A 25,309-nucleotide genomic window follows, 5' to 3' on the forward strand; every position below is an offset into this window, starting at 1 on the left:
AGTTCAACTTTTTTCAGATACTCCAAATACTTTGTTCTTGAGTAAAAACATGGACTTTTTTCTGATTCACTTTTGCCAGAGAAGGCATTATCTACAATGTTGTATATTCTTGCTTATAAAACACAGAATTTAAAGCCTTGCACGATGTTTTTGTCTGTTTTTACCTTTTGAAATAATCATGGATTCACAGGAAGTTGGAAAGATATTACAAAAAGCCTCATGTACCCAGCTCCCCCCCCCCCCATTTTAACATACTTCCTTTTTGCTTTGTAGTATAAAACCAAGAAAATGACATTGGTACATCACTCCAAAGTAGATTCCAAACCTGATTTGGTTTTCACCATTTTTTAATCCACGGTGATCTCTGCCTGTGTGTGTGAGACCGCAAGTGTGCAATTATCAGTGGGCACGCTCTGACCAGGTCTGCTAGTGTCGGTGTATAGTGTGGCCAGAGCATTGGCTCTTCCTTCCACCTGTACCTAACCAGCTGTGATCCCTGTCCGCCATCACAGACAGACTTGTTCATCACCCTGCGGGACATGTGGCTCTCAAGCAGGGCCAGTTTTGCCCTGGAGGACCTCTCGCCAATGTCTGCGGGCATTTTTGCTTTTATAAAACTTGAGGGAGTGGGCCTTGTCAGTGGCATTCAGTAGAGAGGAATCAGAGCTGTTCCGGAACATCCCGTAATGCACAGGGCATCTTCTTCACCCCATAATAGCAAAGAATGCTCTCGCTGAGTGTGGTGGCGCACACCTGTAATTCCATTACTTGAGAGGCTGAACTAGAAGGATGACAGGCTTGAGGCCAGCCTCAGTCACTTAGCAAGACCCTGTTGCCAAATAAAAGGTAAACTAGGGCATGAGGGTGTAGCTGAGAGGTGGAACATCCCTGAGTCCAGTCCCCAGCACCGCACAAAAACAATGTCAGTGTAGTGCTGAGATCGCAAAGCCGCTGCACGAGGGTGCCTGCTTGGGAAGTGGGGCAGAGTCCTGCCTGCACTTGATCGTACATCCACCCTCCCCAGCTGTCCTGGGGCTTCTCCTGATACTTGGGAAGGAGAACTTTGTCTTTATTTTTCATGGCTGTCTCCTAACTTTTCTTACAGGTTTTCAGAAATACCTGGCAGCAAATCTGGAAATTAATTCCATTACTTTCTGGAAATGTTGAAAAAAGGTGACTTCTGCATCCTAACCCTTGAATAAATCAAATTGGTGCCAGGTGGAGGACTCCCATCGCCTTTTCTCAGAACAAAATCAGTTCATCTTGTTGTCTTAGTTTGTATATTTTCTGTGACTTGAAATAAACTTGGAACACACTTTTAGTACACTGCAAATGGATATACGTTGCCTTTCGCTTTTAAGAAGCTGAACACCAAGAGTGAGAAACGAAGTGCCCTTTCTATAACATTGTAGGTCTTGTTTTTATTTTCCATTTACCATTTAGTCTTCTTGGTATTTGTGGCTTTGTTTTCTGAACTTAGTTTGCTTCGAGCAAGAATCCTAAGACTTTGCCCTTTGAAAAACTGTTGGCACTGGCTGGAGTGTGCATGTCAGCAGCACGAGGGACCAGGCATATACTCCTGTTCTGAACCTCTGCAGTCTTAAGTAGTCAGCGTTAAAGGTTTCAAAAGCCACTAGTTCTCCACCAAGTTTAAGATGAATGAGAAGCCACAGATAGCAAATGGATAGAATACATTTCATCCTATCTTCCAGGAAGTGACTAACTTGTAGCCCAACCCTATAACCATATTATTCTGGGAACTTAAATATAGAAAACCCGAAAAGCTTTCCACTCTCCTGGCACTTTTAAGAGGCCCACACGTAGAGCATTCGCAGATGGCCCGTCAGGTCTGCCCTCCCTGCATACTCGGTGCCGCTAGCCAGCTCTCCCCTGTGGATTGCCTTGCGGCCGTGCTGTTGCTGCACAGTGGCGTTAGGAGGACCATGGGCCCCTGCCTTCAAGCTGACCTCGAGAGGTTAAGAGTTGCCTTAATTGGTAAGTTCTACTCGAACTACCTTGGAGCCTAGTGTAAAAGCCTAGCCTCTGGGCCACGGTAATGGTCAGATGAAATAAAACCTTGGCCTAGGCTTAGAGAAAGCGAAAGAACGCAAAGGTAATCAACTTGTGAGAGGCCAAAAAATTGAGGGGTTTTTCTACTCCAGTATAAAAACATTTGCAAGAAAATTTGCTGAATATTTTATGCCAAGTTAGCAAGAGAAAACATCAGCTTTCTGGGTGTCTTGCTCATCCCCGGTTCAGCTTGGATGTCAATTATACATGGGGCTTACTGTTCTCACTGCCTTTCCTGCCTAAGTCCTTGAATATTTATTCCTTGATGTGTTCATTTTTGACACCCATCATATCTCAGTGTCAGTATATTTAGACCTTGAGACCAGCACTGAAGCATTTCTTGCTAGGAACCCATGCCAAGTCAAGGTCATTGAAGTTGCAACGATTTGGCAAGCAGTTGTCTTAATAGGAATCGTAGGTTTAAGATTTCGTTGTATATTTTCCCAAAGCCTTATTAAACTGCGTCTGGACAGCTGGAATCCAGATGAACAAACTGGCAAGAGCAGTTGGCATCCCCACGTGTCCCCACAGAAACACTCATCAGGAATTTTTGCTGGTGTAATGACACAGTTAGCTACCACAAGTTCATGACCTATTGTGTTGGGACTAAGGACTGGGAAAGGGAAGCCATCTTACTAGTCCTTCAAGCCTTAGACATTGCTGGGCGATTAAAAACAACCATTTGTTTATTCTTGATCACTTAATGATAGAAAAATAGGTGCTCTAGCGCTAGTTGGGTAGGAACCCTCTACATCTATAATGAGCTGAATTGTTAGGGAGGACCGTGCATCGTGGGCTTTCTCCCCTTGGGGAGCCTAAGGCTTCTTTCCTCCTGGTGATCTCACTGTGACTACTAACATCCCAGTGCCAGTGTGGCCATTATAGCCTCAGATAGATGGGAGAAAGAAAAAATTGTGGGACTCGACATTGAACCCAGGGACATTCTACCTCGGAGCTACACCCTAGCACCTTTTTTTTTTTTTTTTTTTTTGTTTGGATCTCCTTAAGTTGCTGAGGCTGGCCTCAAACCTGTGTTCCTCCTGTCTCCGTCTCCCTCCCAAAGTACTGAGGTTACAGGTGTGCACGCCAAGCTCAAAAGATAAATCGTTGATGGGAGGAAAGCATTTTGCGTATGTCATTACATTGGGTGAATGGCTCTTTAGTGAGGAAATTAGGAGCCAAAAGTATCTATCAAAATTTGTAAAATATGTTTTTACAATAGGCACTAATGAACCCTTTAATAAAAAGAGATAAAGAGCTTCTGCTGACTAAGTCATCCTCTGACGGACGAAGTTCTTTCCAGCAGAACAATACAAGATGAACGGTTCAATTACAATCAGCATGCTTTCAAGATTTCCTTTCTCAAATGGAACGCCCAGAAAAGTAACAAAAGGCCATTCATTAAGCAAAGAAAACCCTTCATTTTTGACAAGAAAAAATAAGGAAAGTTACATTGCTGTTCACACTGAATAAGATGTTTAACGATGTGCCTAGCCCGCGTTATGTGGGGATGGGGAGTCTTGGTCATTTCATTTTTATTGTTTCTTATTTGTGATTTTGTCTTGTCCTTGATTCAATAAATGCTTATTTAAAATTCACCCTACTTAGCAATCTTCTGTGAGGGCGGAGAGAAGAGATTATGTATGACAGTCCAGGCGGCCGTAATGCTTGCAATTGGCAAAGGCACCTGGGGTTCGGTTGTGTAGCTGCCAGCCACCAAGTTGTGACGCCGAGCTTGGCTGCACTCATGGCTTTCCGGAAGGATACAGCTGCCTTTCCTTGGAAGGATCCACGGGCTTGGCCGGTATCGTGAGCTCTGAAGTTCTCGCGGGTGCAGCCCAAGTACAATGGCATTGAGTACAGTTTTTTAATGCCAGTCTTGAGGGGCACAGTATCATCCTCGAGTGTCTGTCCAAACCCGACCAGACCAAGAAAGTTGCTCGAGATACGAAGGAGGGACGAAATGTAAACACCTGCTTATTCCTGTAATTCAGAAAGTCTCTTTGTTGAAGTAGAACTGAACCTTCCTGGGATCCAGGCTGGAGTGCCGGTGACAACATCGGCGCAGGCTCTTGGCCAGAGCCGGAGGCCCGCATAAGAAAACCCCTACCGCCGACCTGTGGGGTTTGACAGAGTGAGGGCCGGGATGCAGCGAAGGCCACTGGGCCGAGGGAGAAGCCGCCCCTGCGAGGCCTCTACTCCCAGCGACGCAGGGCGGAGGCCAGGTGTTCCCTCCCTCCCACATTCTCCACAGTAGTTCGTCTCAGCTTTTCTTTTGGCAGCCCCAAATACGCTCTCAGCCCTCATCGCACTCAGCACTCAGCTCTGCCCATTTTATCGAGAACACGCACCCATGTGAAACAGTATGGTGATCTGGCTGGGTGCAAAGCCCAGCTGAGATATCATCCCATCTGTGTGGCTTTCTTAACCTCTCTGTTTCAGCTTTCCTCTCTAAAGTGAGGATAAAAATAGTACCTACCTCATGGGGTTGTTTTGAGATTTAAAACATAAAGCAATTAGCAAAATGCCTGGCACACAGCAAGTGCTTATGTGTTAGCTGATGGCCAAGTCATCCGCTACAAGCGTATCCCCACCTCAGAACGTCCCACCCCGAAGAGATGTTCCTGCCAAAGCTAACCTTTCCAATGATGCTCGCGGTCTCACCTTCTTCCTCTTCTCTAAGACTAATTATGGTTCAACCCACATAACCATAAAATTCACCCTTCTGAAGTGGACATTTATTACTTTTTACTATAGTCACAGAGTTGTGCAATCATCACTAGTTCCAAAACGTTTTTATCATCCCAAAAGTACACCACATCCACTGTAGCAGTTGCGCCCCAGGTCCTCCCGACCAGTCCCTACCCCAGGCCACCACTAATCTACTTTCTCTGTGTATGCGTTTGCCTGTTCAGAACATTTCCTATAAACAGAATCAGAGAATAAGTTACCTTTTGTGTCTGGTAGCTTAGTCTCCCCCTGCCCCCTTCTCTCTTATTGAACCCAGGGACGTTCTACATCTGAACTCCACCTCCAGACCTTTCATTTGGCAATATCCAACATCTATTCGTGTTTAAAACACTGCCGGAAATTGGAATAGAAGGAACTTACCTCAGCATCATTAGGGTAACAGCAGTAACCCCCAAGCCAGTATCATTGATATTTTTTATTTTGAAACAGGGTCTAGCTCAGTTGCTGAGGCTGGCCTCAAACTTGTGATCCTCCTGTCTCTTTCAAGTACGGGGATTACAGATGTGTACCATAACATCTGGCTTCTCTTTCCCTTTAATCGCTGGATGCACCTCCTTTGTGTGGGTCCACATCCACTGATGGACGCTTGGGTTGTTCCACTTGGCTGGCTGCTAGGAATAACATTGCTCCAGCTCTACCGCTCCTGGGTATCTTTCCAAAGGGGCCGGAATCAGAGAACTACGGTAACGTGCATAACCATGTTCCGAGCAGCACAATTCACAATAGTCAAACTGTGGAACCAACCCAGGTGTCCAGCAACATGAATGGATTACAAACTCGTGGGAAATACAATGGAATTTTACTCAGCAATCAAAAGGGGACAAAATTATGCCGTTCATAAGATGGAAGGACCTGGAGAACGTCATGTTACGTGAGATTAGCCAGGCACAGCAAGAAAAGGGACATGCGTTTTCTCTAATGTGCACAAGCTAGGGAGGGCCTCCAGCTAATGGAGGGGAAACAGTGGAGCCAGGGAGGAGATCTAAGGGGAAGGCGATGGGGGACAGGGAGGGTCACGAAGAGCATTACTGCATCAGCACCGCGTAAGTGTGAGATGCCGTGTCACCTGTACGCCGTCCGGGGAAGCGGCCTCGGAGCGCTCTCCCCATGTATGTCCCTGTCGGCATGCTTTCCACTACGGTGTGGGGCTCTAACGCACCAGTATTTTACAAAGGAAGAGCATTGCGACGCTGGCTCTTAGGAGCACCGCTGCTCCGCACGTACGCGCCGGAGTCTGTGTGCACCCAGACTTTCTTCTCTCTTGGCTTTGTACCAAGGAATGAATTACTGGATCGTATGGAAACTGTCAAGAGCCTCCCCTAGGTGCTCCAACCTCATGTCCTCTCAGGCTTCAACTCTACTCCACTCAGCCACGATAATCGGTATGGCCTCCTTTGCTTCTATGCTGATTTACAATTTACAGAGCATGTTCATAGATTCTCACTTAATCTCGACAACCTAGCAAGGGAATAGAGCAGTCACTAACAACCCCCATTCACACACAGAACCCAGCGATCGGAGGGTTTTCTTGATCCAAAGGGCAGGTGTCAAAGCCGTCATAAGGGCCCAGGATCGTCCAAACCCCAGTCAGGGCTCACCCTTCCTGACCGCCTTGTGTCCTTAGACCTTTCTTTCCTTGGGTGTCCGCGCACCTGCTTCATGGCAGACGTCCTTCTACTTTGAAATGGTTGTACGCATCTCTTATTCTAATGTGTGCCCCTCGAGGGCAAGAACCACAACCTATTTCCCATTCAACCTCCGAAGCTTCTAGAGCTTCTAGAAGCAACCAATAATGTTTGTGGGGTTTCGCCTGCCAGCTTGTTGAGGGAGTTTATCTACTGCCACCAGGTTCGTGTCTTTCCCATTGGAAAGCAGCGGGTCTTCCTGGACACCCTAAAGGGTCCCCAGAGAGCCTGAGCTCTGTTGGTGAGTGAACTAGACAGTAGATTCCACGCCTTTGTTGCTGTGCACAGAGGCCCTCGGAAGTACATTCCAACAGCTCCAGTTCTCTACTTTGTTTGCTAGTAGAGATCTGAATGGAGTCTCTCCGCCTGCTTGAATGGACACTCGCTGGGCTTGCAAATGTCTGCTCATCAATGATCAGATTATGACTTTTACTTAGCTAAAACCCCTGATGAAATTTCATACAAGGATCTAAGACTGGTACAATTTCTGCCTGGAGATCTTTGCCCCAGAGCGTCACCATACTGTGGTACCTGTCCTAAACTTGAACGCTGCAGACTCAACTAACCAGAGGAGACTGTACTCACTTGGGGTGAGCGGCGGCCATGGAGGAGAACTCGTTGTCCCACATTGGTCTCCCGAAGGAGGTTTTGTGCTTCAGACCTGTCACGATGTCAGTGGCCTTGTCAAAGTTCAGTGCGGCGTGACCAACCTGCAGTCAGAGAAAGGAGCTCGAAAAACCAAGTGCTCACGGGCCTCTCCCTCAGCCGCACGCAGTCTTGGGTGTGAAGAGGGGAGCTAGAAAATCCTAAGAAATAACTGTGTGTGTGTGTGTGTGTGTGTGTGTGTGTGTGTGTGTGTGCGTGCGCGCTTAAATTAAAGTTGTGTAGCTTGGCGTGGTGGCGCACGCTTGTAATCCTAGCACTTGGGAGGCTGAGACAGGAGGATCGCGGTTCGCGGACAGCCTCAGCTACTTAGTGAGGCCCTCTGCAACTCAATGAGACCCTGTTTCAAAGTAAAGAAAATAAGCCGGACATGGTGGCACACGCTTGTAATCCCAGCGCTTGGGAGCTGAGAAAAGAGGATCACACAGGTTCAAAGCCAGCCTCAGCTATTTAGTGAGGCTCTTGGCAACTTAGTGAGACCCTGTTTCCAAATAAAATATTTAGAAAATAGGTCTGGGAATATAGCCCAGAGGTAGAAAAGCCCCTGGGTTCCACCCCTAATACCACAAAAAATTATAAAAAATAAAAAATAGGGCTGGGGGTGTAGCTTGGAGATAGAATGCGCCTGGGCTCCATCCCCAGTACCACAAAATAAACAAACAAACAAACAACTAAATAATAAAAAATAAAGTTGTGTTTTAGCCAAGTGTGGTGGCACAGTTGTAATCCCAGCACGTGGAAAGCTGAGATAAAGGATTGCAGATTTGAAGCCCGGCTCAACAACTTAGTGAGACCCTGTTTCCAAATTTCAAAATGTATATATAGGGCTAGGGTGTATCCTGGAGATAGAAAGCCCCTGGGTTTCACCCCCCAGTAACACACACACACACACACACACACACACACACACACACACCACATTATGCTATATTTTGGGGTGCTGGTGATCAAACCCAAGGGCTTATGTATGCTAGGCAAATGTTCTACCACTGAACTATATTCCCAGTCGTGTGTGTGTGTGTGTGTGTGTGTGTGTGTGTGTGTGTGTTGTACTGGAGATTTAATCCAGGGGTGTTCTGAGTTATGCGCCCAGGCCTTTTCCTTTTTTGCTTTTTTAATTCTGCAACATGAACTCAGTGAACTGCTGAAATTGCTGCGCCTGGCCTTGAACCTGTGGTCTTCCTGTTTGAGCCTCCCAAGTACTGGGATTACAGGTGTGCGCCACCATGCGTGACGGAAACGATTATTTGTAATCAGCATGCACTATTTTTTTGTCTGACACATCTTATATTTAACATGGGAATTCATATGATGTTTGAACTCACAATGTTGCTGTCCCATCCAGTGAGAAAGAGTCGGTAGTTCAGAAAGCCCACTTCGCCTAGTTCCTCCATCTCTTGCTCCAGGGAAGTTAATAGGTCCTTGAACCAGGCAAAGGCCCCAGTCTCCCTGCAGATCCAGTAGAAATAGATCTGGAATCAGCAAAAGAGATCACAGCCTTAAGAGACGTGTCCAGCACAACATGCACTGTGATAATAGGAACACACACACACACACACACACACACATAGTTCAAGTCTAAGGGTGACCTGACAAGTCACTTGTGCAAAGTGGAAGACCTTATGTAGCATTAATGCCCAGAGTTTTGACGATTTCTCTTATGAAACGAGCCCTCTGCAGTCATCTTTGCTTCAAGGTGATTTTATTTTCATTTATTTATTTTTGTGGTACTGGGAGTTAAACCCAAGGACATTCTACCTCTGAGCCACACCTGTAGCCCTATTTTGGTTTTTATTTTGTTGCTAAATTACCATGCACTGGCTTCACACCTGCACCCCTCCAGTCTCAGTCTCCCAAGAAACGGATTACGGGCATGGGCCACCGTGCCTGTCCTTTGGGATGCTTTTAAAGTCCAAGTTGAAAAGGAGATCTTGTATTTCTAGTCAATGTGTAGAAGCAGACGCTCTGGCAAAGAGAAGCGGTCATTCTTCGAACGCCAAAGGCTGCTTAGGGCACCAGGCGCGTGGGCCCATGCACAGCGATAAGCAGAGGGTACCTTTTTGGTTTTGAGGTTGTGGTCTTCACGCTGGAACTTGTACCAGATGGATTTCAATACGGAAGCAAAGGGGGTGACCCCGATTCCTGCTCCGACCAGCACAGCTACTTCGTACTGAAAAACATCCTCGCTGACCGTACCAAAGGGACCGTCCACCTCAACCCTGGCCGAGGGCAGGAGACAGCAGAGCAGTGAAGTCTCGCCCTGCGAACTCAAGCACCCGCAGAAACGCAACTGTTCCCACAGCTCACTTCTGCCCTTTGCTTTAATTTATTTTCTTATTTCTTTGGTACTGGGATTGAAGCCAGGCTACACCCCCATGCCTTTTAGTTTTTCTTTTGAAACGGGGTTTCATTAAGTATCTAAGGGGGTCTTGCTAAGTTGCTGAGGTTGGCCTCAAACCTGCAATCCCCCTGCCTCGGCCTTCCAAAGCCCGGGATTACAGGTGCGCACCATGGCCCCCGCCGGCCAATCCGTTTCTATCGCATTCCAGCTTCCAGACCTGAGCTCCACCCAGGACTCATCTTCTCTTTTCCGCCAGTGTGCATCGTGGCCACTACCTGGGCAGGGGTGCCTGCTGTTCTGCGAAAGCCCGAATGACGTTTTCCGTCCAGTCCCCCGCGGCTCGGATGTGAATGGAGAAGGACTCCTCCTCTGGAGCAGAGGTCAGGGTAAAGGGGTGCCACTCCAGGAGAGAGACTGAGGGGCAGTTCACAAAGATGTACTGTCCCGCCGCCATGTGAAAGCCGCGCTTCTTCATCTGCAGTTCCAGCACTTTGGATGGGTGCAAGACAACCTGTGAGATTGCGCAGAAAACAAACTCAGAACTCGGGTGGCGACAAGGACGAGTGTCGAAAGTAAAGGCACGAAGCTGGAAGCCGGGGCTGGGGACAGGCAGACCGTGAGCGAGCCACGTCCGTCCTTTCGCTATTTAGTTGCTCATTTATTTATATTTTATTTACTTATTTATTTTGGTGCTAGGGATTGAACCCAGGAGGCTTTCTACTTCCAAGCCACGCCCCAGCCCTTTTTTCATTTTTTATTTGGAAACAGAGTCTCGCTAAGTTGACAAGACTGGCCTCAAACCTTCAATCCTCCTGTCTCAGCCTCCCAAGTACTAAGATTACAGGCACGTGGCATGACAACGGCCAAACTGAACCCTTGACACAGCAAGAAGGAAGTGCCCATTTCTTTACCTTGGTGATCACAACCTTCTGGCGAGAGCGATAAAACCGGAGGATCCTTTCAAAGATATACAGAATGACCGGCGCCAGGATCCACTTCCAAGACTGCGGACAGTAAGCAAAAGGCGAGGTTACCCGCTGACCGGCCGGAGGAGGGCGCCGGCGTCAATCGATACCCACCGAGCCTTCTGACGCGTCACCGTTACTACTTTCACCAGAGCCCAAGGGTAAACACTTTGCACTTGGGAAGCAGAAGCAAAGGGCGGAAATGAAGTACATGGTTTTGTGTATGTGTGTATCTACATACGGACACGTTCTTACGTTATTTATCAAATCGAAGTTTCGAATCTAAGACTATCTTCCAGGACAACCCATCCAAGCTGAAACACATCAGGAAACAGAAACGTGAAACGGAGGCAAATGTAAAACAGGACAAGTCTGGAGCCTGGGACTGTGGCGCACGCCTTGTGATCCCAGCATTTGGGAGGCTGAGACCGGAGGATGGCAGGTTCGAGCCCAGGATGCGGTAACCTAGCAAGTCCCTGTTTCAAAATAAAAAGTAAAAAGCGGGCATGGTGGCACTCGCTTGTAATCTCAGGACTTGGGAGGCTAAGACAGGAGGATCGCAGTTCACGGACAGCCTCAGCTACTTAGAGAGGTAGTGAGACCTTGTTTCAAAATAAAGAATAAAAGATAGGGCTGGGGGTGGAGCTCAGAGGTAGAGTGCCCCTGGGTTCCATCCCCAGCACTACAATCAATCAATCAATCAATCAATTGGGCTGGGGGTATAGCTCAGAGATAGAATACTCCTAGGTTCCATCCCCCAATACATAAATAAATAAATAAATAAATAAATAAATAACAAGACAGAGCAGGTGTGGTGGCACATACCTGTAATCCCAGTACTTGGGAGGCTGAGACAGGAGGATCACAAGTGCGAGGCCAGTGTCAGCAACTTAGCGAGACTATTTCAAACAAAAAATTAAAACAAGGTGAGGATGCGACTCAGAAATGAGCACGTTCGGTACTGAAGCCCCTTCCAAACATTCTAACTCCGAGCCACAACAAGGTAGCATCTGAGCATCTCGAATTGGAAAACAACTTTGAGCAACAACGGCCAGAGCGAACTGGGGTTCAGGGAAACGCGTACAAGCTGGGGCGCCTTCCCAGAGAGCCGTCTCCACGGTCTCTACAGCCGCTCTGCTCTGGAATCGCACGTCTAGCAGATGAGGTGGAAAGATGAAGACGCACACAGTAGATGACTACCGTGCTGGCCCCGAACGGACTCGGAAAATAACCTCAAAAGGCACGTACAGCTGGGTTGGGGTTTTTGTGTGTGTTGGTTCGCTTGTACTGAGGATGGCACCCAGCGGCACTCCACCTCTGAATATACCCCAGCCCCATTTTATTTTTTTACGTTGAAACTGGGTCTCATCAAGTTGCTGAGGGCCTCACTAAGTTGCCGAGGCTGGCTGCAAACCTGCCATCGTGCCGTCTCGGCCTCCCAGGTGCTAGGATTCCATGCATGCGCCACCATGCTCAGCTACATGTAGCTGTTTCAAAGCAAATGTTTCAGAGTACTTTGAGAACCGAGGAAAGCATTCATGATTCAGACTAAGGGGAGAAACAAATTGTTACCTCTAGGTGGCAGAACTCTACAAAATTTTAAGTAACCTCTAAATATTTTCTGTATTTTCTAATCTTCCTACAATAAGCATGTAAAAGGGGGATGAAACTTGGAGGTAGAATGTACCTGGGTTCAATCCCCGGTGTCAAATACATACATACATATATACAAACAGACAGACAGACAGACAGACAGACACCTATTCGTAACGTGAGCTCTCATTGTTGCCTTTACAGTGGGTCACACAACATTCAACAACTACGAGTTGCTTTTTCTTTTCCTAATTTTTTTAAAAAATGTTCTCCCTCTGGAGAACATTATACCCCAAGCTCTTTTTATTTTTTACTTTAAAGCAGGGTCTTGCTAGGCATGGTGGTGGTAATTCCAGAACTTGGGAGGCTGAGACAGAAGCATCATAGGTTTGGGGCCAGCCTCGGCAGCTTAGCAAGGCCTTCATCAGTTTAGTGAGACCCTGTTTCAAAATAAACGATAAAGTAGGGCTGGGGGATACAGCTCAGAGGTTGAATTCCCAGGACAAAGAAGAAAAAGAAAGGAAGGAAGGAAGGAAGGTCGGTCTTGCCGAGTTGTTGAGAGGCTCAGTAAGTTGCTAAGGCTGGCCTTGAACCTGAGAACCTCCTACCTCAGCCTCCCAAGTATTGGGTCACAGGTTTGCACCACTGCGCCTGGCTGAGTCATTCTCTCCTGAGAGACCCTATTCGTTGCTTCTTGCCGGTGACACTGAAGCTCCTTGACGGAAGGAATCTTAGGCTAGCCTTCACAGGACCAGCATCCCGGAGCAGTGTTTACAGTAACCTTAACGCAGCTCACAGGAGCCCAGCCTGGCCACAGGGTCCTTACCTCAGGGGAGTGAGCCTCAAATTGAGGATGCCTGCAGTTAGAATCACGATCGCCCCACTTTTCAAAAGCCTGCGCACACTTATGGGGGTGACTCTCATTCATGCTCTTTTCCGTCTGGCCCCGGACGATGCCGCTGTAACAAAGGCGGGTTGGTGATGAAGAGCCCTGCGAGGTGCTGGGGCGCGGGGCCGGCTCTGTGCACCTTACCCGAGGCCGTGGAGCGCTAAGCAGAGGACGTAGATGACAAAGAGATGGTGTGTGTACCAGAAGAGCTCGAAGTCATGTCTTCGGATCCACTCCACCGACGACGTCACCATGAGGACCAAGGCCACGGTGCCCAGCGCCCCGGTGAGCCCGGCAACGCTGCCGAAGCTCGCAGACAGCACGGTCTGCGAGGGAAACGCCGACGTCCATGGAGGGGCCGCCCTTCGCCGACCCCAGACGCTGCCACTGAGCCAACTAACTCACCGTGTTGGGGGACTGGATGGGATTTAGCCAAGAATCCCCATCTTGCCCGTCATGAGGGAGGCTGGAGAGAGTGGAGGCCAGGGAGACGTCTGCGGCCTGCCGGCTTCGGCTGTAGCGTTCAAAGTTAAACAGGTGTGCGATGATGTGAATCGCTAAGGAGGACAGAAAGGAGAGGGGGCTCAGGAGCAGCCCCGCGTGCCCGCCAGGGTCGGACACACGCCGCCTACTAGGTGCCCAACAGTGCAGTGCAAGGACCCACGCTCTTTGTGTGTGTGTGTGTGTGTGTGTGTGTGTGTGTGTGTGTGTTACTGAGGATGGAATCCAGGAGCATTCTACCTTCAAGCTCCACCCTCAGCCCTAGTTTTTTATTCTTTATTTTGAAACTGGGTTGCACTGAGTTGCAGAGGGCCTCACTAAGTTAGCTGAGGCTGTCCGCGAACCGCGATCCTCCGGTCTCAGCCTCTCAAAAGTTGGGATTAAAAGTGTGCACCACCACATCGGGATTTCCACGCTCGATTGATTGATTGATTGATTGATTTTCCGTACTGGGGATGGAACCCAGGGGCATTCTACCTCTGAGCTCCACCCCCAGCCCTATCTTTTTATTCTTTATTTTGAAACAGGGTCTCACTAAGTTGCAAAGGGCCTCGCTAAGTAGTAGCTGAGACTATCCGCGAACTGCAATCCTCCTGTCTCAGCCTCCCAAGTACTGGGATTACAAGCGTGAGCCACCACACCTGATTGCCCTTCTATTCCTTGGGGAACTGAGTCGGTCTTTTTAAAAAGAGCGTGGAAGCCGGGTGTGGCGGCGCATGCTCAGTAATCCCAGCGTTTGGGAGGCTGGGACAGGAGGATCGACTACTGGTGCTCCCAGCTCGTCCAATGTCCACGGGCTAAGATGAGCAGATCTCGACTCCCGATGGCCCGGAGCTTGCCGTTTCAGGGTTGACCTGTTACCTGTGAGGATGCAGATGGTATACGCCACCAGTTTATGGAAGGTGAGGTTCTGGTCCAATGGCTTCCTCAATGTGCGGCTGCAAAACTACAAATGCCAAGCGATCGTGTTCAGGCTTGGCCAAGAGATTCACGAAGCCGCAGCCAGCACGCCTCAGATGTAGCATGCCAATAGCCCCTCCTTACCGCCGAGTCACCAAAGGACACCTCTGGCTGCCGTTAGCTAGGGGTGGGCTGGCACCACAGCCCGGCCTCCCTCCTCCTCCCTCTCTCCCTCCCTCTTTCCCTCCCTCCCTCTTCCCCTTCCTTCCTTCCTTCCTTCCTGTACTGAGGGTTGAATTGCAGGGACACTCGACCAGTGAGCTACACCCTCGGCCTTTGTTTTGACTTTGTAATATTGAAACAGGGTCTCGCTTCGTGGCTGGGAGCGTCACCTAGCTGCCGAGGCCGGCTAAAATACTGAGGTTACAGGCAGGTGCACGCCGCCACGCCTTTCTTCAAGGTGAACGCTGACCCGGGAGCAGCTGGGACTCACTGAGCATGTGCCCCTCAGGAAAGACAGCAGATTGCGGCACACGGGAACCAGGATCAGCATGCTGTTGTAATTCAAGCAGAGAGCAGAGGCTCGAGCCACAGCCAGCGCCGTCTGGGTAGAGAAGAGAGGCTGGCGTGAGCGCTGGCCAGCCCACGCTGCAGGGGGCAGAGGGACAGCGCGCGCTCCTCACTTGCACAATCGGGCCAGTCTGTTTGCAAGAGGCAGAAGGTGCGCTGGATTTAACACTGACGAGAAACTCCCTAGACGGTGGTTAGGATCTGTTTATATATTTATTAATATGAAAGAGATAGGACCGAATGATACCGTGCTTGCAAACATATTCTAGGGCTGGAACATTTTACAGTGAGCATTTTAATACACTTAATTATGATTTTACTCTACGTCATTCATGAAAACATTCTCAAGAGCCAGGTGCAGTGGCTCGCGCCTGTCATCTTGGTACTTGGGAGGCCGGCACTCTGTCTTGAATAAAAAATAAAAAGGGCTGGGAGTGTAGCTCAGTGGTAGAGTGCCCCGAGTTCCACATTCACTACTACAAAAACAAAAGACCTTGAGGACCATGTATAATTTTACATTCACGCTAGATAAAGCTCACGTTAAAGGTATTACTGATGGCGACTTTTTCTTTTCTCTATTTTCCTTTTGTACGTGTACGTGGCTATGGTACTGGAACCTGAACCCAGGGGTGCACTATCACTGAGCTCCGCCCCAGCTCCCCCTTTTTTAAATTGCAAACTAGGCTCTGCCGAGGCCAGTCTCAAAACCGCCTCAGCCTCCCACCGAGACAGCCCAGGCCTGAGCCGCCGCGTGGCCGCCTTCTAGGTTTTCTAATATTGAAATTATAAGCATGTGATCATTGTATAATACTTATGATGTCTTGAAAGTGAAGGAATTTAGGCAAGAGCAGCACACTGACTTGGGGTCAAATCCGAACTTAAGTAGAAACTTGAGAAAGAGAACTTCTTGGGGGGAGGGGCTCCGGGGATCGAAGCCAGGGCCTCGCATCTAGGCAGGCGCTCCACTCCAACCCCAGCCCCTGCGAAGGCAGGACTTCGAGAACTTCCTCAGGTGGCCAGGCATCCTGAACCAAGAACAACCTGGTCCAGCCGTAGAAGCTGCTAGAAAAGGAGATAAGAAAAAAACAAGCCTAACTAGGTATAGGCTGGTCTGAATATGTTCAAGGTGTTTTGTGGAACTGGGGATGGAACCCAGGGGCATTCTACCTCCAGGCTACACCCCAGCCTGATTTTTTATTCTTTATTTAGAAACAGGGTCTCACTGAGTTGCAGAGGGCCTCACTAAGTACCTAAGGCTGGCCACGAACCAAGATCCTCCTGCCTCAGCCTCCCCAGTGCTGGGCTCACAGGTGTGTGCCATGGGACGCAGCTGTGCAAGCGCTTTGTGTTGCACTTGGGTTAACCGGCCCATCTTACAGGTGTGCCTGCCAAAGACTCGCTGAAAAGACATCTGTGGGCTAAGTTAATGATTTCTCAGCCTTTGCCAATAATTATAATTTTTTTTTTTTTTTTGCGGTTACTAGGAATGGAACCCAGGGGCATTCTATCTCCAAACTAGACCCCTAGCCCTATTTTTATTCTTTATTTTGAAACAGGGTCTCACTAAGTCGTAGAGGGTTTCACTAAGCAGCTGAAGCTGGCCTCGACCCTGTGATCCTCCTGTCTCAGCCTCCCAAGTATTGGGATTACAAGCATGCCACCATGCATGGCTTGCTTAGTAATTTTGAAGGTGCAAAACCCATTTTTCCATACAACTGAAACTCAGAACAATGTGACATCCGTTTGCTAGCCCAGGTCACCATCTGCCCAGTGTCCATGGCCCTCAGCGCAGGCAGGGCGATGGCCAAGGGCTGCCCCGCTGTTTCTTGTTTCTGCCCTTCCGCAGGGTTCGTGCTCCCCCTCCGCTGACTCACGCTCTCACGGCTTCTGGTGGAGACAGCCTGTTCCATTCCAGAGCGAATTCTCTCTGCTCCTCGCAGACATCCTGCCTTTCCACATTGGTTCCTGCAGCGTGCTTATTTGAGCCACAGAGTTTGCTTAAAGCTAAAAATGGCAAGTGAATTGAAAAAAAACGGGACTGTAAAGCCGGGCGTGGTGGCACACGCTTGTAATCCCAGTATTCGGGAAGCTGACACCTGTAGGATCGCGGCTCGCGGATAGCCTCAGCTACTTAGTGAGGCCCTCTGCAACTCAGTGAGACCCGGTTTCAAAATAAAGAATAAAAAATAGGGCAGGGGTGTAGCTCAGAGGTCAAATACCCCTGGGTTCCATCCCCAGACCCACACACACACAAAAAAAAAAAAAAAAAAAAAAAACAGGACTGTAATTTCGCGGCCCATACATGGGAGGAATTGTCTTTAGAGAAACTCTGATTTTCCCGTTGCACATTTCGACATCCCAAGGACTATTCATTTCTATATCAGCTCTTGCTGCCGTTCTAATTAAAACCGTGCTGCCATTAAGGCCTCGCCGACTTATGGATTTGAACGCTTGCCTTGCTATTCTATCGCTCCGCTTCCCAGTGAGTCCAAGTGCTCGCCGTCTTCTCCCACGTGAGCATGGACTTCAGAAATAACCGGCGGGATGATTAAATCAATTGTGGCGCCTCGGAGCCCGGGAGTGCTCTTTCCTTCTCAGGCTGAGAGCTAGTTCTGTGCTTTAACTGGCCACCCCTTGGGAGGAGAGAAAGCTCCCCAGTGGCCGGCATGTTCTTAGTTTAATGATGTGCCGACTCCTATCAGAGCAGATCTCAGGATGTCAGGTGACGCCACCGAATGCACAGCTGGGAGGACGTGGGCACAACTGGCCGTGGTGCGCTAGTGTGAGCTGGTTCCAGCACGGCCCTGGTTAGATACTCACACAGAAAGATACCTGAGATAGGCTAAGCATGAGGAGACGTGTGTGTCCTGGGAGGAGAGGGAGGGAAAGGGCAGCGCGGGGAAGGAAGCAAGCCAAATGCTATGTGCGTGTGCAAGTGCGTCACTAGGACTCTCGCTAGCATGGACACTAAATGCATGAGGAAAAGTAATAGTAATGCAGAAAAGTCTGTGGGGTCTATCACAGCTCAGAACCGCAGACCAAAGGAGAGCAAGTGTTAACATGGCGATTCAATAGTGAATAAGAGAGTGCCCATCTCAAAAGCAATGTGCGCCCGTGCCAGCATGCCTGTACACACCAAACTGTTGACCGTGCTCATTTCCGGAGGCTGGGGCAGGAGGGGTTCGTACTTTACCTCTATACTTCGATGGGGGTCGATCTCTTTGAAAGCAGCATTATTTATCATTAACTTTTAAAGGAAGGCTTTAAAAAGAAAACATCTACAGGATATTGGTATGATTCATTTCCCTGCTGCTGACTATCGAGTTCTTAATAACTAGTCACATTTATTGCATCTTTCCCTTAATAAACAGCTATTTTTAAAACAAATTAACACTTGCTTTGGAGTTTTGATTTCTAAAGAGAGATCAAGGATGAACATCTGAAGTGGAACACAGCAGGGAAAATAAGTCCTGAACAAAACGTTCAAATTCGTTGTGATCTCAACACGGATCCTTTGATGCTGGGGAGAAAAGGCAGACTTGGAAAAGGAAAAGCTACCTTTAAATATGTACAGTGAGCGAGTCTTTGTGGAAAGCTATTGAAAAAAGCGCATTAAGATGAAAGTGACTCAAGTCCCTTACCCGTGCCTGCGTGCCGGACTGTGCCTCACCTGGAGCCTCCTCCCGCGCCTCTCTGCGCCCGGCTCGCCCTCCGCTTGCCGCCCTCCCGAGGGCCGCTCTCCCGGCTTCCCGCATTCCCTATGCTGCCTGCACCTCCAGCACCTCCACTTTCTGCGGGCCTCCAGTCGTGAGCACCACCCAGCCCTGCTGACCCCAAAGAGCCCTCTGCTCCATACAGGTGACTGTTCTCTTGCCCCCCCCCTCCCTTCCTTCCTTCCTCTTCTTCCTTCCTTGTAGTAGAGATATTGAGTCTAGGGCCATTTTACCTGTGAGCTCTGCCCCTAGCCCTTTTTATTTTTTGTTTTGAAATAGTCTTGCTAGGTTACTTACAGTCTTGCTAAGCTGCTGAGGCTGGCCTCGAACCCGTGATCTTCCTCTCTCTGCCTCCCAAGTACTGGGGTTACAGGCATGCACCACCACTCCAGGCTGGCCGGTCCTCTCCCCTTCCCTTCCCCTTCCTCCCTCCCCACTCTCTCTTATGGTACTGGGGATGGAAGCCAAGGGCATTTGACCTCTGAGCTACACCCCCAGCCCTATTTTTATTCTTTATTTTGAAACAGGATTTCACTGGGTTGCAAAAGGCCTCACAAAATAGCGGAGGTTGACCACCAACCGTGACCCTCCTGTTTAGCCTCCCAGATGCTGGATTACAAGAAAGTGCCACCACGCCCGGCGCTCTCGCTTTCCTAACCAAACTTTATTTTTTTAGTATTGGGGATTGAACCCAGGGGTATGCTACACCCAGCCTTTTTAAAATTTTACTTTCTATTTTGAGACAGAGTCTTCCTACGTTACTGAGGGCTTAATTTCCAAATTGCTGAGGCTGTTCTCAAACCTGTGATCCTCCCGTCTCTGCCTCCCAAGTACAGGGATTACATGTGTGCGCCACCACACAGGCTACAAAACTTGAAAGCTTGGGGTCAGGCTGTAAGGGGTCGTGCTAGCTGAGGGGGCGGCAGGGTCAGAAGCCCTGCAAGTAGACTTCCTCTCACGCCGTATAGGAGCACTTGAGGGTGTGGGAATCAGCTGGCGACTACTGCCCGACAGTTGATTGTAAGTTTTCCTTATGGGGCCTGGGAATGTGCCCTAGGAAGGATTCGGATTGACTAAGACTACGGTATGCCCAGATAAACTCAAGAATCAAGAGAAAATATTTTTCTGTACCTGTGTCCTATGCAATATTCGGAACATACTTCTATCAAACATGGTAAGTTGTTTATCTGAGAATCAAATTTAAGTGAACACCCTGTATTGTTCCTGGCAATCCTGGCCTTAGAGAAAATCAGAGCATTGGGTCACAAAGGAACTGGAATCAGAGATAAACACACATGTACACATACACGCCAGGTGTGCGTGCTGGTATATGCCTATGATCTCAGCTACTCAGGAGGCGGAGACAGAAGACTGTGAGTTTGAGGCCAGCCTAGGCAACTCAGCAAGACCCTATCGAAAAAAACATAATAAAATATAATAAGTAGAAGCCAGGTGTGGGGACACAGGCCTGGAATCCTGGTACTTGGGAGGCCGAGACAGGAGGATCGCAGGTTTGAAACCAGTTTCGGCAACTTACACACACAAGACTGTCGTATCGTGACTGCAATACTCACGCCAAGGAGCTCTCTCGTGTAGTAGTACTTGTCAGCCTTCTCAAACGTCAGGAAGGCGTACGCAAAGAGGCAGACGTTCAGCCCCAACCAAACAACCTGGCAGAGACAGCAAGTAAGGCGAAGAGTCTGTAAGGGGTGGGAAACGCGCGCCATTTTGACTGATTTATGTTAAACTGTTTGCATTTTCAGCGAGCACAATCTTACCAGTATCTAAGCTGCTTCGGAGGAAGAGAGCGGGCGCTTTGGGGCATGCCTTAGACACCAATGATACCGCCCATGGGCCAAATGTGTTCAGAGCTTGCAGGCTCAGGGCCTCATGCCAGCTAGGCAAGCAATCTGCCATTGAGTGCTTTCACGTTATTATAATGACTATTATAGGTACTGGGCATGGAACGCAGGGGCAGCTGACCTCTGAGCTCCACCCTCTACCCTATTTTGTATTTATTTTGAAACAGGGAGGGCCTCGCTAAGTAGCTGAGGCTGGTCGCGAACTGCGATCCTCCGGTCTCAGCCTCTCAAGTGCTGGGACAGCAAGTGTGCGCCACCGCGCCCAGCTCTATTTTATTTTGAAGTGGGGTCTCACTAAGTTGCAGAGGCCTCACTAAATAGCTGAGGCTGGCTGTGAACCTGAGATCCTCCTGTCTCAGCCTCCCATGTACAGGGATTACAAGCAGGTGCCACCACGCCCAGCTTTTTTTCACTTTAAATGGTTAAAAATACCGGGAGAAGATTATTTTATGACATGAAAATTAGATGAAATTCCAATTTTAGTGACCATAATACAGTGCTATTGGAACTTGGCCACACCTACTCATTCGCATATTGTTCGCGGCTGTCTTGTTGATACAATGCAGGGTTGGGTAGCTGGACAGAGACCATGTGGCTCGCACAGTTAGAAATCTGTACTACCGCCGGGCGTGGTGGCGCACGCTTGGAATCCCCGTGCTTGGGAGGCTGAGACAGGAGGATCGCACAGGTTTGAAGCCAGCCTCTGCTACTTAGTGAGACCCTGTTCCCAAATAAAGTATAAAAAATAGGTCTGGGAGTATAGCCCGGAGGGAGAAAGCCCCCGGGTTCCACCCCCAGTACCACCAAAAAAAAAAAAAAAAAAATCTGTTCTATCTAGCTCTTTCCAGGTGCATCTGCCGGCTCCTGGACTAGAGCTTTCAAACGATTGCACCAAAAAGATGGAGGTGAGTAAGTGGCTTTCTGAAGGAACAGAGAACAAATTTAGCATCTGGAAAGGGCCGCCCCTCTTTTGGAAGGGCCTGCCTCTTTAATGACACCCTGCCACATTTGCCCATTCTTAGACCGGGAGTCTTCCAGAGCTCTGAAGACGGCTTCTGCCCGTCCCAGACTCTGAGCTCAGCTGCGATGGCTAAGGGCAGTTTGGAACCCAGCGCCTACTGCCTTGGAGACCAGCCACCCGAGCTCCAGCCCGAACCTGGAGGCGCTGGCCTGGAATCCCCAGGTCTCTATGGCACCGCGCCCGCATCTGGGTGGATGAGGGCCACCTGAGCCCCCTGGGAAAGGGCCTTCAGCCTGGCCGTGCGCTCTAGGCCTCTGGGTCTTCTCTAGCAGCACGCCACAGTGCAGTGATTCCCCATTTCTAGCACCACCGCTTACTGGCCCTGAAATCTTAGCTTTAAATCCTCCAAAAAGCAATTTCTCCACCTGTAAAAGGAGAGTAATAATAGAATCGACTGCGCAGCCATGCTATGAGGCTGACATAAAATAATGCATGGAAAGTGTAATACTTGGTGCACACTAAGAGCTCAACATAAATGCTTGCTGCAGAGGTGTGTGTGTGTGTTGCTGGGGATTGAGTCCAAGGAGCCTTCTACTGCTGGCTGCTGAGCTACATCCTTGGCACGTTTTCAACATTTAAATTTTGAAACAGAATCTCACCAAATTGCGAGGCTGACCTGGAACCTGCGATCCTCCTGTCTCAGCCTCCCAAGTACTGGGATTACAGGCGTGCGCCACCACACCCATCTGGTAGAGTTAAGCTTTATCAATCCATTTCTTTTGACCTCTTTTTCTCAGACTCCTTTTTCAGAGTCCAGTGTCTGTTAGAGACTCTGACCCCAGTGGAAAATGCGAGTTGAAAGCCACCAAATACCTCAGGAATTTGGAAGACAGGAGAGAAGCTCACTTAGAAAGAACAGAAGTTTGCCAGGATCTGCAAGGGACCCAGGAGCAGAGCCCTGCAGCAGACCATCATCGATTACAGGAAAGGCAAGTGATGAACTCCAGTGCAGCTGCGCACCTTGGCCATCATCACCTCCACTAGGAATGAAAAAGAAAGAGCAGCACAAGACCTGAGAGAAAAGAAGAGGACAGTTTTTTAGTAACTTTTCCTTTATTTTAAAAAATAGCACAAAGAACCAGGTATGGTAGCACAGGCCTATAGTTCTAGTCCTTGGGAGGCTGAGACAGGAGGATCACAGGTGTGAAGCCAGCTTCAATAATTTAGCCAAACCCTGTTTCAAAACCAAAAATAAAAAAATAAAAAAAAGGGCTGGGGGCATGTTCAGAGGCAGAATGCCCCTGGGTTCAATCCCCAGTACCCCCCCCCAAAAAAAAGAAAGAACAAAATAAAGAAAGAAAGAAAGAAATAGAGAAAGAAAAAGAAAAAAATAGTGCATAGAAGTGTATGTCAGAAATAGCAAGAAGTCTGAGCCTGCCAGTGAGTTTCAGAGGGTGGGCGGAAATTCAAAGCCTGAGAGTTAAGTGTGAGTCACCGCCATGGGTGATGAATTCCGTCGACAAAAATGAGGGTGGTGTTCAGAGCTAGGAATGCCTTTCCATTTGCAGCTGCTCCAGCGGCTTCAGTAATCCCTGGGTGCCCACCAGCCCACCCACCGCCTCCCCCTAGCACGCAGGACTGGAGTCCAGCGAGAATAAAGACTGTGATCCGGGTCTCTCGGTAGCAGAACTCAGAGTACAGGCGAGTTAAACTGCTCTTTCTGCTACGGTGACAAAAAGGAACTAAATATAAGACATTGCATATGGAAAATACTCAATGTAGGTCATGAAATAACCTGGCGAAATAAGAACTTGACCTTTCGTTAAATGCCAAACAAACCACCCTCCAGGGGGCTCCACGCTTTCTTCCTGGAGCCCTGGCCAGTCCTGTGGGCCCCCAGGAAAAGCGAGAGAAAAGAGCCCCGGGAGACCAGTGAGTGGGATTTGAGGAAATACGAAAGGACACGGGAGCCCCGGGCTTGGATTGGCTCAAGGAGGAAGACCGTGTGTCTGTGTAGGAAAGGACTGCGTGCAGGTGATCGAGTTCTGGCCCCGCACTGGGGAGCTGGCTTTGAGCGATGGCGCATCAAGCGATCCACTGTCTCCGTGGAATCCACGAGCTGCCGCCTCTCTGCACTGTGCGACACGCTCGCCATTGTCCACGTGCGACTGCTTCTCCTGCCCGACACCTGCGGGCACTTAAATCCACACTGGATTTCAAAGACTCCGGAAAATAGAATAGAAATGACCTCATCAATATTTCAATATTTTCAATTGATTACATGCTGGAAAAATTATATATACACACACACATATGTGGTTAAGTGAATTATCCAGTGAAAGGGAATTCACCGGTTTCATTTACCTTTCTCAGTGTAGGCATTAGATCATTTAGAAATTACACGAGTGGGTCACCGTGTATTTCTAGTGGGCAGTGCTGGGTCAAGATGATCTCTAAAATCATTTTCATCTCAACTATTCAACTAGGCCATAGAATTTTGATGCCAGCAATAGAGTCAGAATAGAAAGAACCTGGCACTCCATGGCGACAGTACTGAAGCGAAGAGAAAAGACAGGATGTGAGAGGCTGAAGCGCCCAGCACCCGTGTGGCAGCACAATCACCGCGCGTCGTCTGGTCCTCTTGCCTGGGCAAAGGTTGGGTTGTTAAGTAAGAACTGGCCTTGATGAGCCCAATAATTGCCAGGAACCCTTTTCGTCTTGACCAGCTTTACGAATATTAGCAAACATGCTGTCTTTTTAGTCCATTGACATTTCTACTTGATGGGAAACACCACTTACCAGAAACAGAGCTGAGAAGCAGTGGTTGACCACCCAGTTCCCCATGTGAGCGCCGGGCTGGGGCAGGCAGTGGGCAGACTGGGTGACCTGGATGCGGAGGAGCTCTTCAGGGCTGGGACCTCTGCGCTCGGAGGCTGTGAGGCTTTAAGATGTGGACGCTGCCCAGCCAAGCCTCCTAGCAAGGCCGCAGAGTGACTAAGAGTGCCCAGCCCTCTTCTGGATCCCTCTTTCCAGCTGCCGCAGACCAGCCCTACCGAGAAGAAGGGGTTTTCCCTGTAGCTCACGCCTGCAGGAAATAGCAGTCTTCTGGAGAGAAAACAGTCTTGGTTCTCACCTTATCAACAAGACTTAAGGGGAAGCTTGAATCTCCTTGATAAGAGATTTGCATGGCAAAAACCACTAGCTGAAGCTATACTAAGATTACCTCAGGAGGAAAATATATATATATATATATATATATATATATATATATATATATATATATTTTTTTTTTTTTTTCATAGAACTGGGGATTGAAACCAGGGGCATTGTACCTCCAAGCTACACCCTCAGACTTATTTTTTATTCTCTATTTGTAAACAGGGTCTTACTAAGTTACAGAGGGCCTCACTAAGTAGCTGAGGCTGGCCACAAACCTCGATCCTCCTGTCTTAGCCTCCCAAGTACTGGGATTACAAGCATGTGCCATCAGACCTGGCTTGGTATTTAGATTTTTTCTAAAATTTTATATTTTTGCCTTTTACATTTATGTTTTAAATCCACCTGGAGTTGATATTTTATGTATTGTGTGAATGTTTCTTTTTCTGTGTGAGTGTGTGTGTGTTGTGTTACTGGGGATTTAACCCAGGGGCATTCTACCTCTGAGCTACACTCCCAGCCCTTTTGATTTTTATTTTTATACAAGGTCTCACTAAGTTGCCGAGACTGGCTGTGAACCTACGATCCTCCTGTCTCAGCCTCCCAATAACTGGGATTATAGCCTCAGCCACCACACCCCGCTCACCCTTAAATAGAACGTTCCTGCAGGTTTTTGCAACTACTTAGTC

The 25,309-nt window shown here is 48.7% G+C and overlaps 1 protein-coding gene across 3 annotated transcripts; it reads right to left on the reverse strand.

Annotated features, from left to right (window-relative positions):
- Positions 1-4,060: 4,060 nt before the first annotated feature.
- NOX1 (NADPH oxidase 1) lies at positions 4,061-24,308 on the reverse strand (the record flags this gene model as incomplete). Of its 3 annotated transcripts, XM_080719515.1 has the most annotated exons (13): positions 4,061-4,187; positions 7,092-7,216; positions 8,495-8,641; positions 9,226-9,388; positions 9,786-10,021; positions 10,422-10,514; positions 12,895-13,027; positions 13,102-13,283; positions 13,363-13,514; positions 14,320-14,404; positions 14,852-14,962; positions 20,216-20,311; positions 24,264-24,308. In XM_080719515.1, the coding sequence occupies 13 exons, from the start codon at positions 24,306-24,308 to the stop codon at positions 4,061-4,063; spliced, it is 1,695 nt and encodes a 564-aa protein (XP_080575641.1). The 3 variants fall into 3 exon arrangements, with proteins under 3 accessions (XP_080575641.1, XP_080575642.1, XP_080575643.1); XM_080719516.1 differs by lacking the exon at positions 14,852-14,962; XM_080719517.1 differs by lacking the exon at positions 8,495-8,641.
- Between the last annotated feature and the right edge of the window lie 1,001 nt (positions 24,309-25,309).

This window comes from Muscardinus avellanarius, assembly GCF_963383645.1.
Source record: "Muscardinus avellanarius genome assembly, chromosome: X".
Taxonomy (NCBI): domain Eukaryota; kingdom Metazoa; phylum Chordata; class Mammalia; order Rodentia; family Gliridae; genus Muscardinus; species Muscardinus avellanarius.